The sequence below is a fragment of the Artemia sp. Qi Xiang Cuo genome, chromosome 17 (assembly GCF_049724085.1).
Source record: "Artemia sp. Qi Xiang Cuo chromosome 17, ASM4972408v1, whole genome shotgun sequence".
NCBI classification, from domain to species: Eukaryota; Metazoa; Arthropoda; class Branchiopoda; order Anostraca; family Artemiidae; genus Artemia; species Artemia sp. Qi Xiang Cuo.
The window spans coordinates 57,487,328-57,502,327 of record NC_142810.1 but is presented as its reverse complement, the minus strand read 5'-3'; the positions used below and the strand labels follow the sequence as shown (position 1 = coordinate 57,502,327).

At 35.1% G+C, this 15,000-nt stretch overlaps 1 protein-coding gene across 1 annotated transcript in view; it reads left to right on the top strand.

The window, feature by feature from the left end:
• Nucleotides 1-15,000, top strand: part of LOC148942401 (receptor-type guanylate cyclase Gyc76C-like) — a 398,466-nt gene that overhangs the window by 230,983 nt on the left and 152,483 nt on the right. The window contains exon 12 of the mRNA XM_089103313.1: nucleotides 11,994-12,098. Within this exon, the coding sequence (XP_088959439.1) occupies nucleotides 11,994-12,098 (105 nt within the window). The remainder of the gene's footprint in view (nucleotides 1-11,993; nucleotides 12,099-15,000) is intronic.

Here is a 15,000-nt window from a genome sequence, read left to right as displayed (position 1 = left end):
TCTCAGAATTTCTATTGGATAAATTTCGGGAAAACCCGAAGTGGAGAAGGGGGGGATAGCTATACTCTAATAACTTTGCCTCTTAACAAGGGCACTAAAACTTCTGATTACCAATCCAATAAAACCCCTCCAAAGTATATACGACCACCCTTTCTATAAAAACCTTAGTGGCCGGCGTTTACCCCCCTCCGGCGATTACCCTTCTCCAGGAAAATACCATCCCACAGAAAATACCCCCCGGAAAATACCCCCCAAAAAATAACCCCTGGAAAATATCCCCCGGAAAATACCCCTGTGGAAAATACCCCCTGGAAAATAGCCTCCCGCTGAAAATATCCCCCGGAAAATACCCCTCCCCCCACGGAAAATACCCCCAGAAAATACCCGCCCCGGAAAATAACTCCTAGTCGACAATAACACCCCGCGGGAAATACCCCTTCCCCCCCCCCCCTTGGAAAATAAGGTTTTCCAAATTTGCAAATTTTATTTGAGTTTTATTTTGTTAATTTCCCTAAGGCGAAGGAGTTTTGGTACTTGTGTATTATGCGCGAATCACTCAAGTTTACGCTATGTAAAACTCTAGAACAAACCGATTTCTTCCTTTGTTTTTTTCAGCTTAGCGAGAGACAAAACAGACAAGTGACAGAATATATGAGAAATATATAATTTGGTCTATGTGTTTGGACATAAGGGGGGGGGGGTACCGTATTTGGACAGTTTGAAGTCAGAAAAAATTTCTTTACAGGTATATTGCCGCTAAAAATTGCATAAGAATAGCTAAGTATCTGGAAATTTTGTTAACTAAAAAAAAGAACCAAAAATCCAGTATAAAGTGTTTTTTTTTCCAAGTGTTAGGTTTTCTTTTCAATGACCGTTTTTCCAAGTATCAAGTACTATTATTAGGTTAATGTAGTGTTTCATTTAAGTGCTTTATGATGATCGCTGCTCAAAGTATATGTTATTTGTGCATTCATTTATGTTATTTTACAGTGTTCATGACCGTATATTTGGCTTTAAAATACACTTATCTGAATATCTATCTAATATGCCGAAAAATTGTACCATTTTCAGGGGGGTATTTTCGGGGGGGGGGTATTTTCTGGGGGAATATGGGAATATTTTTCGTGGTGGGTATTTTCCGTGGGGGGTATTTTCCGGAGGTGTCTTTTCTGGAGGTTATTTTCTGCGGGGGGGGGGGTGTCTTCCGCGGGGGGTAGTTTCCGTGGAGGTAGTTTCCGGGGGTAATCGCCGGGGAGGGCCTATAACCAAAAACCTTATATGCTCCCAGGGTATAACTTACAACCCAAGCTCTGTGGGTTGTGGGGTGGTTGTCATCCTCAAAGTCATAATTTCCAGAACCTTCAACTACGATTAACAAAATTTCTCTATAAAAATTATGATTGGATGGGTTTGGGGAAATGATAGGCGTGGAGGGAGGGGGGGTGTGGTTACTCTCAAATCACTTTTGACTCTTAAAAAGGTCACTATAACTTCCAATTTCAAATGAAATGAGCCCAATCTGAAGTTTATACGACCATTTATTCCATATAAACCTTATACGCCCCCAGGGCATAAATTACAACCCTTGTCCACGGGGTCTGGGGGATGTACCAACCCTTTAGGTAATGTTGTATTTTCTTTGGACTATTTTGAACAAAATGGCTGTCTTACATTATCAATCAGATCCGTTTGGTGAATAGAGGGGTAGTCAGGGGGAGGGGCTAGTTGCCCTCCATCCCTTTCGACCATTAAAACGGAAATAGAACCTCCGATTTTCAACCAAATAAGACTCATGTAAAGCTTATACAACCATCCCATCCATAAAAACCGTAAATACCCCTAGGGCAGAACTTACAACCCCTTACCCCCAGGCTCTGGGGGTTCGTTTCAACCTGAAAAGCCTTGTTCTATGATCTTTCGACTATTTTGAATAAAATGACTGTCAAAATTGTTCAAAATCCGATCACAGTTACTCTTAAAAGGGGCACTACAACTTCCGATTAACCATCCAATGAGCCCCCTCCGAAGCTTGTACGACCAACCTTTCTATAAAAATAGTATATGCCCCGAGGGCACAACTTACAACAGAAATTACAGCAGAAATTAACATGATTAGGGCTCACAATCCCTATGGTTTCTCAAGGCCAGCACATAATTTGCACTTTACTGAAAAAAAAAATACAAATGAATGCATAGTCAGTTTCATATACATATGCTCACATTTATTCTTTAAAATCGTAATAATTTTTGATTTATTAAAGTTATAAAAGTGAAAACATTTAAAAGTTATTTATTTTTCAGTAAAGTGCAAACTATGTTCTGGCCTTGAGAAGCCATTGGGATTTGAGTCCTTAATCATGTTAATTTCTGCTCGTTTTGAGTTTGAGTCGGTTATTCGTTTTAATTTCTGTTTATTTTGGGTTTCACTTATTTATTAATGCTGATTTGTGGTAGTTTTACGCTTGGTAGATTATTTGATTCTTTGCTCTTTTTGGTTTAATAGAGTTCTTTACTTTTCATTAAAAAAGTTTATTTTGTGGAAAAAGTTTTTTTTAATTAATTTTTGTTTGTTTTATATTGTTATTAATCTAAAAAAGTTTTCCACAAGACGAGTTTTCAAAGGAAAGTAAAGAGCTCCATTAAGCCAAAAATGAGTAAAATTAAGTCAAATAATCTTCCAAGCGTAAAACTACCACAAACCACTATCAATAAATAAATGAAACTCAAAACGAACAGAAATTACAATATATAACTGGGTCAAACTCAAAACGAGCAAAAATTAACATGAGTAGGACTGATAACCTCATGCCTTCTGAAGATCAGAACACAATTTACACTTTACTGAAATTGAATAAATAAAAAACAATTTTTTTTAACTGAAAGTAAGGAACGACTTTAAAACTTAAAACGAACATAAATTATTCCGTAAATGAAAGGGGCTGTCCCTCCGCAACGCCTCTCTCTTTACGCTAAAGTTTTTTATTTTTTAAAAAAATAGAATTGTGAGAAAGTCAAACTTTAGCGTTAAGAACGAGGCGTTGAGGAGGGGATAGCCCCTTTAATATACGGAATAATTTCGGTTCATTTTAAGTTAAAATGACCTCATAATCACAAAGGTCATTGCTCTTTTTAAGTGACAAAAAAATGGAGGGCAACTAGGCCCCCTCCAACGCACATTTTTTCCAAAAGTCACCCGATCCAAATTTTTAGATGGCTATTTTGTTCAGCATGGTCGAAAATAGGATAAATATGTCTTTTAGAATGACTTAATCCCCCGAAGTCCCCGGGGGGAGGGCTGAAAGTTATGAACTTTACCCAATGTGAACATACAGTAGCCTATTGGTTATTGGGAAGTATAAAGACGTTTTCAGGGGGGATCTTTTCTGGTAGTGGGGGGAGGTGGTGGGTCAAAGATTATGTGGGATGATCTCTCCATGAAGGAAGTTTTCATGGGGGAAGGGATATTGCTATGAAGGGGGCACTGGATTTCCCAGCATTATTAAAAAAAAAAAATCAGAAATTAAATAAAAAAAAACAAGTTTTTTAACTGAAAGTAAGGAGCAACATCACAACTTAAAACGAACAACAAATATTACGTATATGATTGGGTTCACCCCCTAGTCAATACCTCGCTCTTTAAGCCAAAGATTTTTTAGTACTTTCACAAGAGCTATTTATTCTAATTAAATGTGTTTGGGGAAATGGTGGACATAGGAGAGGAGGGTAATTGCCCTCCAATATTTTTTTACTATTAAAAGGGCACTAGCCCTTTCAATTTCTAATTATATGAGCCCTTGTCGAAGTTTCTACGACAACTCCTTTGATACGAAGTGCCCTGGTCTAAAACTAAAGAAAAGAAAACACAAATTTTTAATACATTGCGCCCACATCACTTTTTAATTAGGCAGCGCTATTATGCTGCCTATGATAATCTATGAAACAGAACTGGAAGGCTAATTGCCCTCCAATCACTTTTGACTTTTAAAAAAGGCATTAGAGCTTTTTATTTGCAATCAAATTGGCTCTTTAAAATATCAATGATAATATTTACTGAACCTTTCAACAATGTTGAAAAAATAGATTTATTAAAACTTTGTTTTGATGTTTGTTTTTGTGAAATGATGGACGTGAGGAGAGGGGGCTGGTTGCTCTCAAATCACCTTTGACTCTTAAAAAGGGAACTATAACTTCCAATTTCAAATCGAATGAGCTCCATCTGAAGTTTATTTGGGAACTCATTCCATAAGACCTTGTATGCCCCAGGGCATAGATTTCAGCCTTTTCCTCAGGGCTCCGGGGGGGGGGGGGTTGTGTCAACCCTGGAGGCATTATTACATGTTCTTTGGACTATTTTTTTAAATGGATATCTCACAATTTTGACTCTTGAAAGGGAAATAGAACTTCCATTTTCCAAACAAATGAGCTAAACAATGAGGTAATCTAAATTGTATACAACCATCCTTTTCATAAAAACCTTAATGCCCCCGGTGCATAAGTTACAACCCTTGTCCCAAGGATCAGGTGATTTGTAACAACCTCAAAAGCCTTGTTATATGCTGTTTGAACTATTTTAAATAAAATCGCTATCTCAAAATTTTTATTGTCTGCATTTCGGGAAAACACCATACGTGTGGAGGGGGAATAGCTGCGCTCTGATCAGTTTGCCTCTTAAAAAGGGCACTGAAACTTCTGATTACAAATCCAATAAGATCCATCTGAATTATATACGACCACCCTTCCAATAAAACCTTATGTGCTCCCAGGACCTAACTTACAACTCAAGCGCTGAGGGTTGTGGGTTGGTTGTCATCCTCAACGACGAAATTTCCGGACCCTTCAACTACGATGAACAAAATTGCTATATCAAATATCCCGTCCATAAGAACTTAATGCCCCTATGGCATGACTTACACCCTTTGTCCCCAGGCCTTGTTATATGATATTTGGACTATTTTGAATAAAATCGTTGTATCCAAATTTTTATTGTCTGTATTTCGGGAAAACTACGCCGTGGGTGTGGGGGGGGGGCTATCTGCCCTCTGATCACTTCGAATCTTATAATGGGCACTAAAACTTCTGATTATCAATTTAATGAGATCTATCTGAAATATACACGACCACTCTTCCTAAAAAAAAACCTTACATGACCCAAGGGCACAACTTACAACCTTTCCCCAGGGCTCTGGGAGGGGGGTTTACCGAGCCTAGAAACATTTTTATATGTTCTTTGAACAAAATGGCTATCTCGCAATTTCAAACCGATGCGTTTGGTGGAAAGGGGGGTTTTCGTAGGGGGGCAGCTAGTTGCCCTCCATCAGTCTTGACTCTTGAAAAGGAAAAAGAACCTCCAATTTTCCACCACTTGAGACTCCTCTAAAGATTAAGCAACCACCCCATCCATAAAAACCTTAAATGTCCCCGGGCATAACTTACAACCCTTGCTCCCAATCTTTGAGGTTTGTTTCGACACCAAAAGCCTTGTTATATGATCTTTGGACTACTTTCTTCATAACCTTATCAGGCCCCAGGGTATAACTTACACCCCTTGCTCTGCGGGCTTTGGGGGGGGGGGGAGTTGCCATCCTCAAAAACATAGCTTCCAGACTTTTCAACTACGTAGAACAAAATGGCTATCTAAAAATTTGGATTGGATTTGTTTCTGTAATGGTGGGCGTGGCAGGGGGGTTAATTACCCGCCAATCACTTTCAATTAATAAAAACAGCACTAGCCCTTTCAATTTCCAATCGAATGAACCCTTTTCGAAGTTTTTATGACAACTACTTAGACACTATGTGCCCTGGTCTAAAACGAACAAACCAAAAAATATATAAATAATACATTGTGCCCACATCGTTCTTAACTTAGGCAGTGTTATTGCGCTGTCTATGTTAGAAGCTCACAATGAAATTGTTAATTTTTCTGAAAAGAGTGCAGAAACAAATTTGAATGTAAATACCTGTGAAAAAAATAAAACAGTAATGTAAAAACCAGATAGTAATTGTAAGTATTTTGTCTATGTATTACCTTTCAAAAACTCAAAATAACAATTAAACATCTTAATAAAAACCCTAAATTTTGCTGAAATACCTTTAAATAAAACATTTCAATCTAAACAGTTTGTAATGAAAAAAAAACACGACTTCATATTTTGGGTATATTAAGATTGTTTTAATAAGATACTATCGTCCCCCTTTTTATAATTTTGGAAATTTTTATTTTTCATATTAACACTAAAAAAAACAGAAAAATAACAAAAAACAAGCGATTGAAAATCGCAGGTCAGAAATTAGCATAGCTATAATTGAAACCAATCATCTTAAGAGATCAAATAAGATCAAATTAGAAGAATTTTTGTGATTTTATTTTGAAAATTTAAGTTTTTAATTTTTTAGATTAATTTAGACCTCATTCAAATAAATGGCAGTTTCAAAATACATGAATACTTACTTACTTACTTATCACTCTTGCTCAGTAGGGTCGCCAGCATAGAGGGAATTGGTTAACAGCGCTGTCAGTCTTCTCCAAGCAGCCCTATCCAGGGTTAAGGATGGGGCCCCATTTGGGTCGATGTTGCGGTTGAAGAGGCGTTGATTTATAACATCAGCCCATCTGGTGCGCGGCCTCCCTCGAGGAAATTTCCAGACAATCGAGGAATTGAAGTCCGATATGATCCTTGCAGGGGTAGTTGGCGGGAGGCGGAGTAAGTGGCCGTACCCTCTTAGAGAACGAGCTTCTACATGGGAGGAGAGGTTCACCAACTTGAAGGTCCTCAGGATCTCAGTATTGCGAATTTTGTCATACCATTTGAAGCCTTTAACTCGACGCAGGTGTATAGTTTGAATGACATCGACCTTTCTCAGTGTGTCTGGGTTATCGGCCATGTCTCAGAAGAGTACAGCATGATGCTTGAGACTGTGGTGTTATAGATACGGGCTTTTGTAAGGCGACAAAATACATGAATACGATCTTGCAGAAAGACGAGAAACAGTAATAATATTTGAAGTCTCTTAACTATAAGTCAAATAATGATAGCCCACTGACAAGTTGTACATAAAGGTGGTAAATTATTTCAGTATTGATATTTCCTTGAGACAGCAATATCATGAGGATATGAGCATGTATTGTAAGAGTGAGGAGGTTAAGACAGCATTACCATGAGTTTGTGGAGGTAGCATCCTCCAAATTCAGAAGACTAAAAAAAGTATCAGTGTAAATTTACACGAAGAATTACTCCCACTCCCCATTCTGGAACAATTGACCAATAAGGCTTATTTTAGTGAACTAAAAGTATACTTTTTATAATTTCCATCTCCCTAGAAAATAACCATGTTATTAAAGTTAAACAGTTCATAAAAAAAAAAAAAAAGCAAGCCATATCCATTTTGTCTTGTATCGTTATCGTTATATTGGAGGGGATGTGGCTTTGATACGAATCTAGTATCAAATTGTATCAAATAGTATCAAACTCTAGTAACAAATGGTGCATGCACTCTGTACGAATCGAAAACAGTAAATTGGTCGCGAGTAGGATGTTTACTCAAACTACTAGAGTTCCAAAAATGATTTTCTATTTAAACATCTAGTATGGTTATATTAATGAAAGTGCTATTTTTATGCTATACAGCCAAATTAAGTTTAAAATCAGAGAGACGTCTATAAATGGAATTTAGTTGGAAAATGGACTTTAGTTCAGCAAGGTCGATAATTAACTCAATGCCTTTCACCCTCAAGTAGCCACAGCTACCTTGGTCGTTTTACTGTCAATCTCTAATTGATCCATCGCAACTCGGTAGAGTTAGCACGTAGTAACCTAAGGATATTTAAATTTTACTTATGGATTCTAATATTTTTTGACAAAAAATTGTGTCTATTGGGTCTATAGGATTTAAATGTGTCTTGGTTGGGTTTCGCTATTGACTTATTTATAAACCACATATGGAAATTAGAATTGACACTGCAGAGTAATGTAAAATAAAAGAAAAGAACAAATAAAGCATTTTGACATGTCATTACGAAATAGTAATCGTCGATATTTACAATCATTGAACCAATAAACTGTAATACCAATAATAATCCAAAATATCAGCACTAAAAGCAAAAAAGTCTAACAAATCTCATGATAAAAAAAAAAATAGGGGATCAGTGACAAAAACAATATTACGAATATTCATAATAATGTCGAATGACATACTGACCATTTACACACAAACATCAATGAGACCATAATGAAATATTCTATTTTTCAAAAGACTGAACGAATACATAGGATATTTACACTAATTAAATTAACCGCTTCCAAGTCTCTGTACCTTCTTTTCCTCGGTAGATGGCGGAATCGAAAGAGGAGTCCTGAAGTGTAGAACAATTCTAGCTATGAGGAATTCGATTCCTAGTTCTGATTTATAACAGTGACATTAAGGAATTTTAGGAGAGGAATTACCCCTTCCTCTTCAATTCGTTGTATATTTGGGAATTAAAACGGTATATCTTAAAAATAGGCAGAGCCCATTCCGGCAGTGATAATTAAAAAGAGTGACATACGCCATTTTTGTACCATGTCCTCGTGTTATACTACTACTACTACTACTAGCAACTCATCGCAGCACCAAGCCACCGGAGGCTAACACAGCTAAGCATGCTCCTCCTTCATCCCAATCTATCCAGACTCCCCTTTTACACCTTCCCAGGAAGTTCCCATTTCATATAAGTCTTTCTTTATGACATCCTCCCACCCCAGACAAGGACGACCTGCTTTCCGTTTAGCCCTAGAAGGTTAGACAAAAAGGACAATTTTCGGCAATCTGTCATCCTTAATCCGCAGAACGTGCCCTAGCCATCTCAACCTTCCTTTCATTTTAGCCATAGAAAGCGGGATTGAACCACATTTTTTGTACACTGTTTGTACTGTTTGAAATAGGGTCAGTCAGCCGGGTACCCAGAACAATCCGTAGGCAATTTCTCTGGAAAACATCTAGAAATCTGTATCCACTTTTTGGAATACCCATGGTTCAGACCCATATTTGACCACTGTCATCATTGCAATGTTATAGCTCCATAAGATAATATCAAAGTCCGAAAGAACAGGACCAAAAGGAGACATGTGCTGTGCACCTGTCTTTATCTTCGTGAGAGTACGAGATAGGACAATTTTGACTGCACTATTCGATTCCTCATGCTGAGTTTACCCGCGAAACATACTAAGCTCATTTTCAACCAAAATGGCATATGTTGCCCTTTTAATTATCACAGCCGATTTGTCTCTCCACAAATAAAAAAAAAAAAATGAATTAGCTCAGCTGTGATAATTAAAAGTGCAACACATGCCATTTAGGTCGAACTGAGTTATGATTGTGTCATTGGTAGACTAAGCACGATGAATCAAATGGTGCAGTTAAAATTGTCCTATCTTGTACCTTTACGAAGAAAAATGAGACATAAGCCTGTAAGTGACGCATGTCTTTTCTTATCAGGTCTTGTTGTAATTCAGAATGACAGAAAAGGATTATCTTATTGAACTGTAACATGGGGACCCGGCATAATGTTTTTTTTTTCATTAAAAAAAGGAGACATACGCCATAAAATGATATAGTTTTGATTTCGCTCAGAATTCTTGAAATTAATTTATACTACTGAAAGAACATAAAAAGTTGGCTTAGAATATATTTCTCTTCATCCCCATTAGTCTCGTCCTTCAGAGCATCTGCAGCCGATAAACTTTTTCTGTTTTTTGGCCCTTCTGAAAAGCTACGAAAATGGTATATTTCACACTTTTAATTATCACAGCCGGCATCTTACGAAAACGCGGCAGCTTACGATTTCAAAAATACATGCTTAAGCTGCCGTAAGCCAGCAGATTACGTAACCTGATCTACATAACTGTAAACGTCAATGTAAATTCTTTGGAAGGATATACTGGCGGCAGCAAACCAACGGGAAGACTGATGGGCTCTTCTGGATGCCTCGGATGCCTCCAAACCCACAAGCGGATTTAAGGGCTAAGATATTTGCAACAAAATTATAAACAATGGGAAGCAGGACTTGATGCAGGAAAGTAGTTTCTCTTGTTCTCTTTGGCTTAAGTGAAGGAGGTGAGTTGATTTGCCTCTAGAAGTGTGACATTGGTGCCACTTTTCATTGAATGCATCAAAATAGTTTCAAGACAGTTTAATTATTCCTGTGGCAAGCTTAGGAACCCTAACCATAGACAAACAGAACGCTTACATGTAAAAAAAAGCTTGTGGCTCAATAATTTTTATTTGTTTTACTGGGTCAAAGTTTTTTTTCACAAAATAACCAACCGTGTTTTTAAATGCAGTTATATCTTTGTCGGGAAATTACATATCCATGTTGTAGCTTAGTTTTTTTATTTATAAACAGGTTACAATAAATAAATAAATAAAGATCTCATTTAGAAAACACTATCCAATGCATTACTGCATGCCGGACAAAAACCCGAAAAAAAAACACTTAAAGAGAAAAAAAGGAAAAAAGAAAGAAAAAAAATACAACAACTATTTTCCATTTATTTTCTCGAACCCTAACAAAACCCAACAAAAAAGCAAATAAATGTCTTGTCTGCTTCACTTTTCCACCCCTCCAATAAACAAAAAATACTTAATTACTGCCACCTATATTACATAACCTGAAGTCTTATTTAACCAAGTTTTAAAAGGCAGATAGATTTTCTACTTCATAAATAAGAAAGGTGGAAAAAGGTGACTTTGGGAAACAAGTCATAAAATGAGCCAAGTGGAAGTGAAGCACACTTCTAAGACGGAGGATTAAAAAGCAATCTCTCTTTTTTAATTTTCCATAAATCTTATATTTGCTAAGTTTGATTAGGGATTATATATATATATATATATATATATATATATATATATATATATATATATATATATATATATATATATATATATATATATATATATATATATATATATATATATATATATATATATATATATATATATATATATATATATATATATATATATATATATATATATATATATATATATATATATATATATATATATATATATATATATATATATATATATATATATATATATATATATATATATATATATATATATATATATATATATATATATATATATATATATATATATATATATATATATATATATATATATATATATATATATATATATATATATATATATATATATATATATATATATATATATATATATATATATATATATATATATATATATATATATATATATCATCATCACACACACACACACACACACACACACACACACACACACACACACACACACACACACACACACACACACACACACACACACACACACACACACACACACACACACACACTATCATCATCATCATCATCATCATCATCACACTCACTCACTCACTCACTCACTCACTCACTCACTCACTCACTCACTCACTCACTCACTCACTCACTCACTCACACTCACTCACTATATATATATATATATATATATATATATATATATATATATATATATATATATATATATATATATATATATATATATATATATATATATATATATATATATATATATATATATATATATACTTATATTTTATATCTATATTTATATGTTACCGTGAATGTCCGAAATTGACGAATGTCGACATTCACTGGTGAATGTTCAAAATACCTTTTTGTTTTTCTCCTTGAATTTAGTCAGCGTTGCCAGTCAACTTTTTCAATTTTATGCAAGGTTTGATGGTGACAGGGTAGGTTTTTAACACATTTCTGAGATTGATCCCAAATTACAGTAACCTAGCTTTAACTTTTAGCATTAAAGCTTGCATTGAATGGTAAAAACTGGTTCGTAAAACAAATTGAATTCAAGCAGAGAAAAAAGAATTTGGACATTCACGGGTGAATCCCGATATTAACCAGATTTTGGATATTCACAGTAACAAATATACTTTTCAAATTATTATTTACTTCCAGATGAGAGACTTGCACCATGATAATCTGGTGGCGTTCATTGGGGCGTGTGTTGAACCACCTAACATTTGCACCTTAACTGAATATTGCTCAAGAGGGAGTTTGAAGGTAATAGTTATATTTATTCCGAATTTTTTAATTATATTTAATTTACTAATTTTATAAAAAACTTAATAAAGGTAATCATTAGTCTGCACAGATTTTTTTACATTATTGAGTCTTCATTACCCTTTATACTTCAAAATCCCTTTTAATGCACAAATCACATTTATTTCTATTATTATATTTTTTACTAATCCTTGGATGCCCACTCATGAAAATTTGGGAGGGGGAGATGATTTTTTGTCTATTTACTTTTCATTAAGATATAAAAAAATATTTTTCCAAATCTTGGGGGCTACTTTTTTTAATTTTTTAATGAAAACACTAACAATCAATTATTTCCAAGATCAAGAAAGGTCATATACCATTCCCCTAGTAGGTTCGCCTGTGTCGATATTTTAATATATGGTCAAATGCCCGAGTTTTGCTCTTCTTTTGGTGACTTTCCGAAGATAGTTTTGGTAATTCTTTTGGTAATTTCTCTTAGTAATTTTGCAATTTTCAATACTGATAGGTTCAAATGCAATATATTGAGATCTATTCTAGGTCTAGATCTATTCCAAATATTTTGATTGCATCAACTACAGGATTAGGAAAGATGCCCTAGGATTGCACTATTTCCTCGGATTAATCCAGAAATAGAGTAAGACTGCTAATAACATTTTGTTCAGTAAGAAATTCCCATTTTGATGTATTGAATATTGAACTAGTTAATATCAGTTTTGAGTTTTAATAAGTATGCTTAGCTAAACAAATGTTTAACCAAAAACAAATGTTTCGATAAAAGCATGAACAGTTTCTTCAATTTTAGAATATGTTACGTTTTTTATGAAAGGGAAGGGCGACATTCCCCGTTGACCACTGGAAAGGGGCCCTGGCTAGCCTCATAAAATTTGCGAAAAATAGTTTGCCTTTTTGTTCTTAGAAGTAAAAGCCTTCTAGAGTATATGTGCCGCATTGACAGAAAATGTTGTGAACTAGTTAAAATGAGAAGCTTCGTCTTATCTCGCAAATCTTTCTTAAAAAGTTCTTCATTTTTGGTTTCTTGGTTTTAGTAGAGAAAATCTCATTGTGGTTTCTTAGCTTAATTTTTTTTTCTCTCTTCTTTGTTAGTAGAAATAGCTAATTAGAGATAAATAACTCAGTTTTGAAGTCAATAGGGAGAGATCCTGTATATCCGTAAAAGATACCAGAGAAGCTTTTTAGGAATATTTTTTTTAGATTGGTTTATTCAACAGGAAACAATTCAGTAACTGATTTAAGCAATAAAAGAAGTAATCTCATGCCCCCACCCCTTGCGTAAGGCTTTATAGCCTTAAAAGCTCCCCTTCCCTAAATAAAACAAGGGAAAGAAAAACAGAACAAGGAAACCGAAAATTAGCTTAAATAAGATACAAAATTTTGAGACGTTTTGTTTTAATACCCAAAACTATCCTGAGAACAAAACCCTTTTCAAATATTTTGCCTACAAAATTATTTAGGCACTTAAGAAGTATATTTGAAAACTATGCTAGTAGTATAGCTTCAATATATTTCACGCGTACGACGACACCTAGAACATATGAGATCTATGCATTTGGAGCTAAAATTAGGAACTTACATTTGGAACTATGCAACATTTGAAACATTTCGAACATTTGGAATACACTCGAAACTATAAGTAGGTAACTTCACAAATTGCACGCAATAATATGACAAGGGCGAATTCGAATTTCGGAGGGACATTGTGTGAGTTGATCTCTTTTTCGGAGGGAGGGGGAGACCTTCCTCTAGATACGTATTAGAGCTATTCAAAGATTTTGGTTTCTTATCTGACGAAATTTTATCAAAGATATGCTGGAAAGAAAGGAAGTGATGGAATCTTAGTAGTTTGTTTACACTCTCACAGATCTTTTAAGGTTCTTAATATTTGCAGTTAATTTTTGATTACCCTCTGACCTTTCTATAGTTTTAACCTTTCACAACAATAGAAGTAGAGTGCTAACTTATACTTCCACGACGCTATGTTCCTTCCCATGCTATTCCACGACGCTATTTTCCTTCCCCGTGCTATTCTACGACTTTATGTTCCTTACAGTGCTATTCTACGGGACCTCTACACCTTTTCAAAGAGAATGAGTATCCCCTCACAATGTTTTATGGATTCCACGACGCTATGTTCCTTCCCTTGCTATTCCACGACGCTATGTTCCTTGGTACCTCTCCAAGAAAAACGATCATACACGTTTTGAAACTATGGTTGAGATTGTATAATGCAACCAGACTGGTTTATGAGGCACCACCCATTTTTTTGGGGGGGGGGGCAATCACAGAGAGTGGAGGCTACTCCATATACGATAACTTGATTAGTAATTGGATTCGAATAAAAGGAGTGATTTTCATTGCAATTCATATTAGTAAGAGAATTGAATTCAGAGAGAATAGTTTATTTGAGACGATATTAGTAGAGAAAATGAGTGGAGCATTTACACTATTGGAGGTTGATGGTGGAGCCGGCAGCAGCAAAGATATACGAGTATCAAACGTGGCTGGGGAAATAAAAGGAGGCTGTAGACTATGCCTTGAATGGGATGATATATATGCTAGATATGTAATATCATTGAGCAAATTTAAAATGGAGGAGTAATTATTTTTTGCTGCCAAACTGAATATTGTGCATATAAATAGACTTCAGGCAGCATTACATGCACTAGTGAAATATATTGATGAAAACAAATTGAATCAGTGATTATTATTGTTGTACTTATGTTCTTTAAAACTGTTTCTTAATCAAAGATATTTTTCTTTCTATAGTAGGCAAGCGTGTATTATGATTAAGAGTAGAAAAAAATTCTAGTTAGTCTGAAGTTGGTTGTGAGAGTGTTAGGACTCTAAAAAATGAATAGATTTGAGAAAGAGCGAATCATGG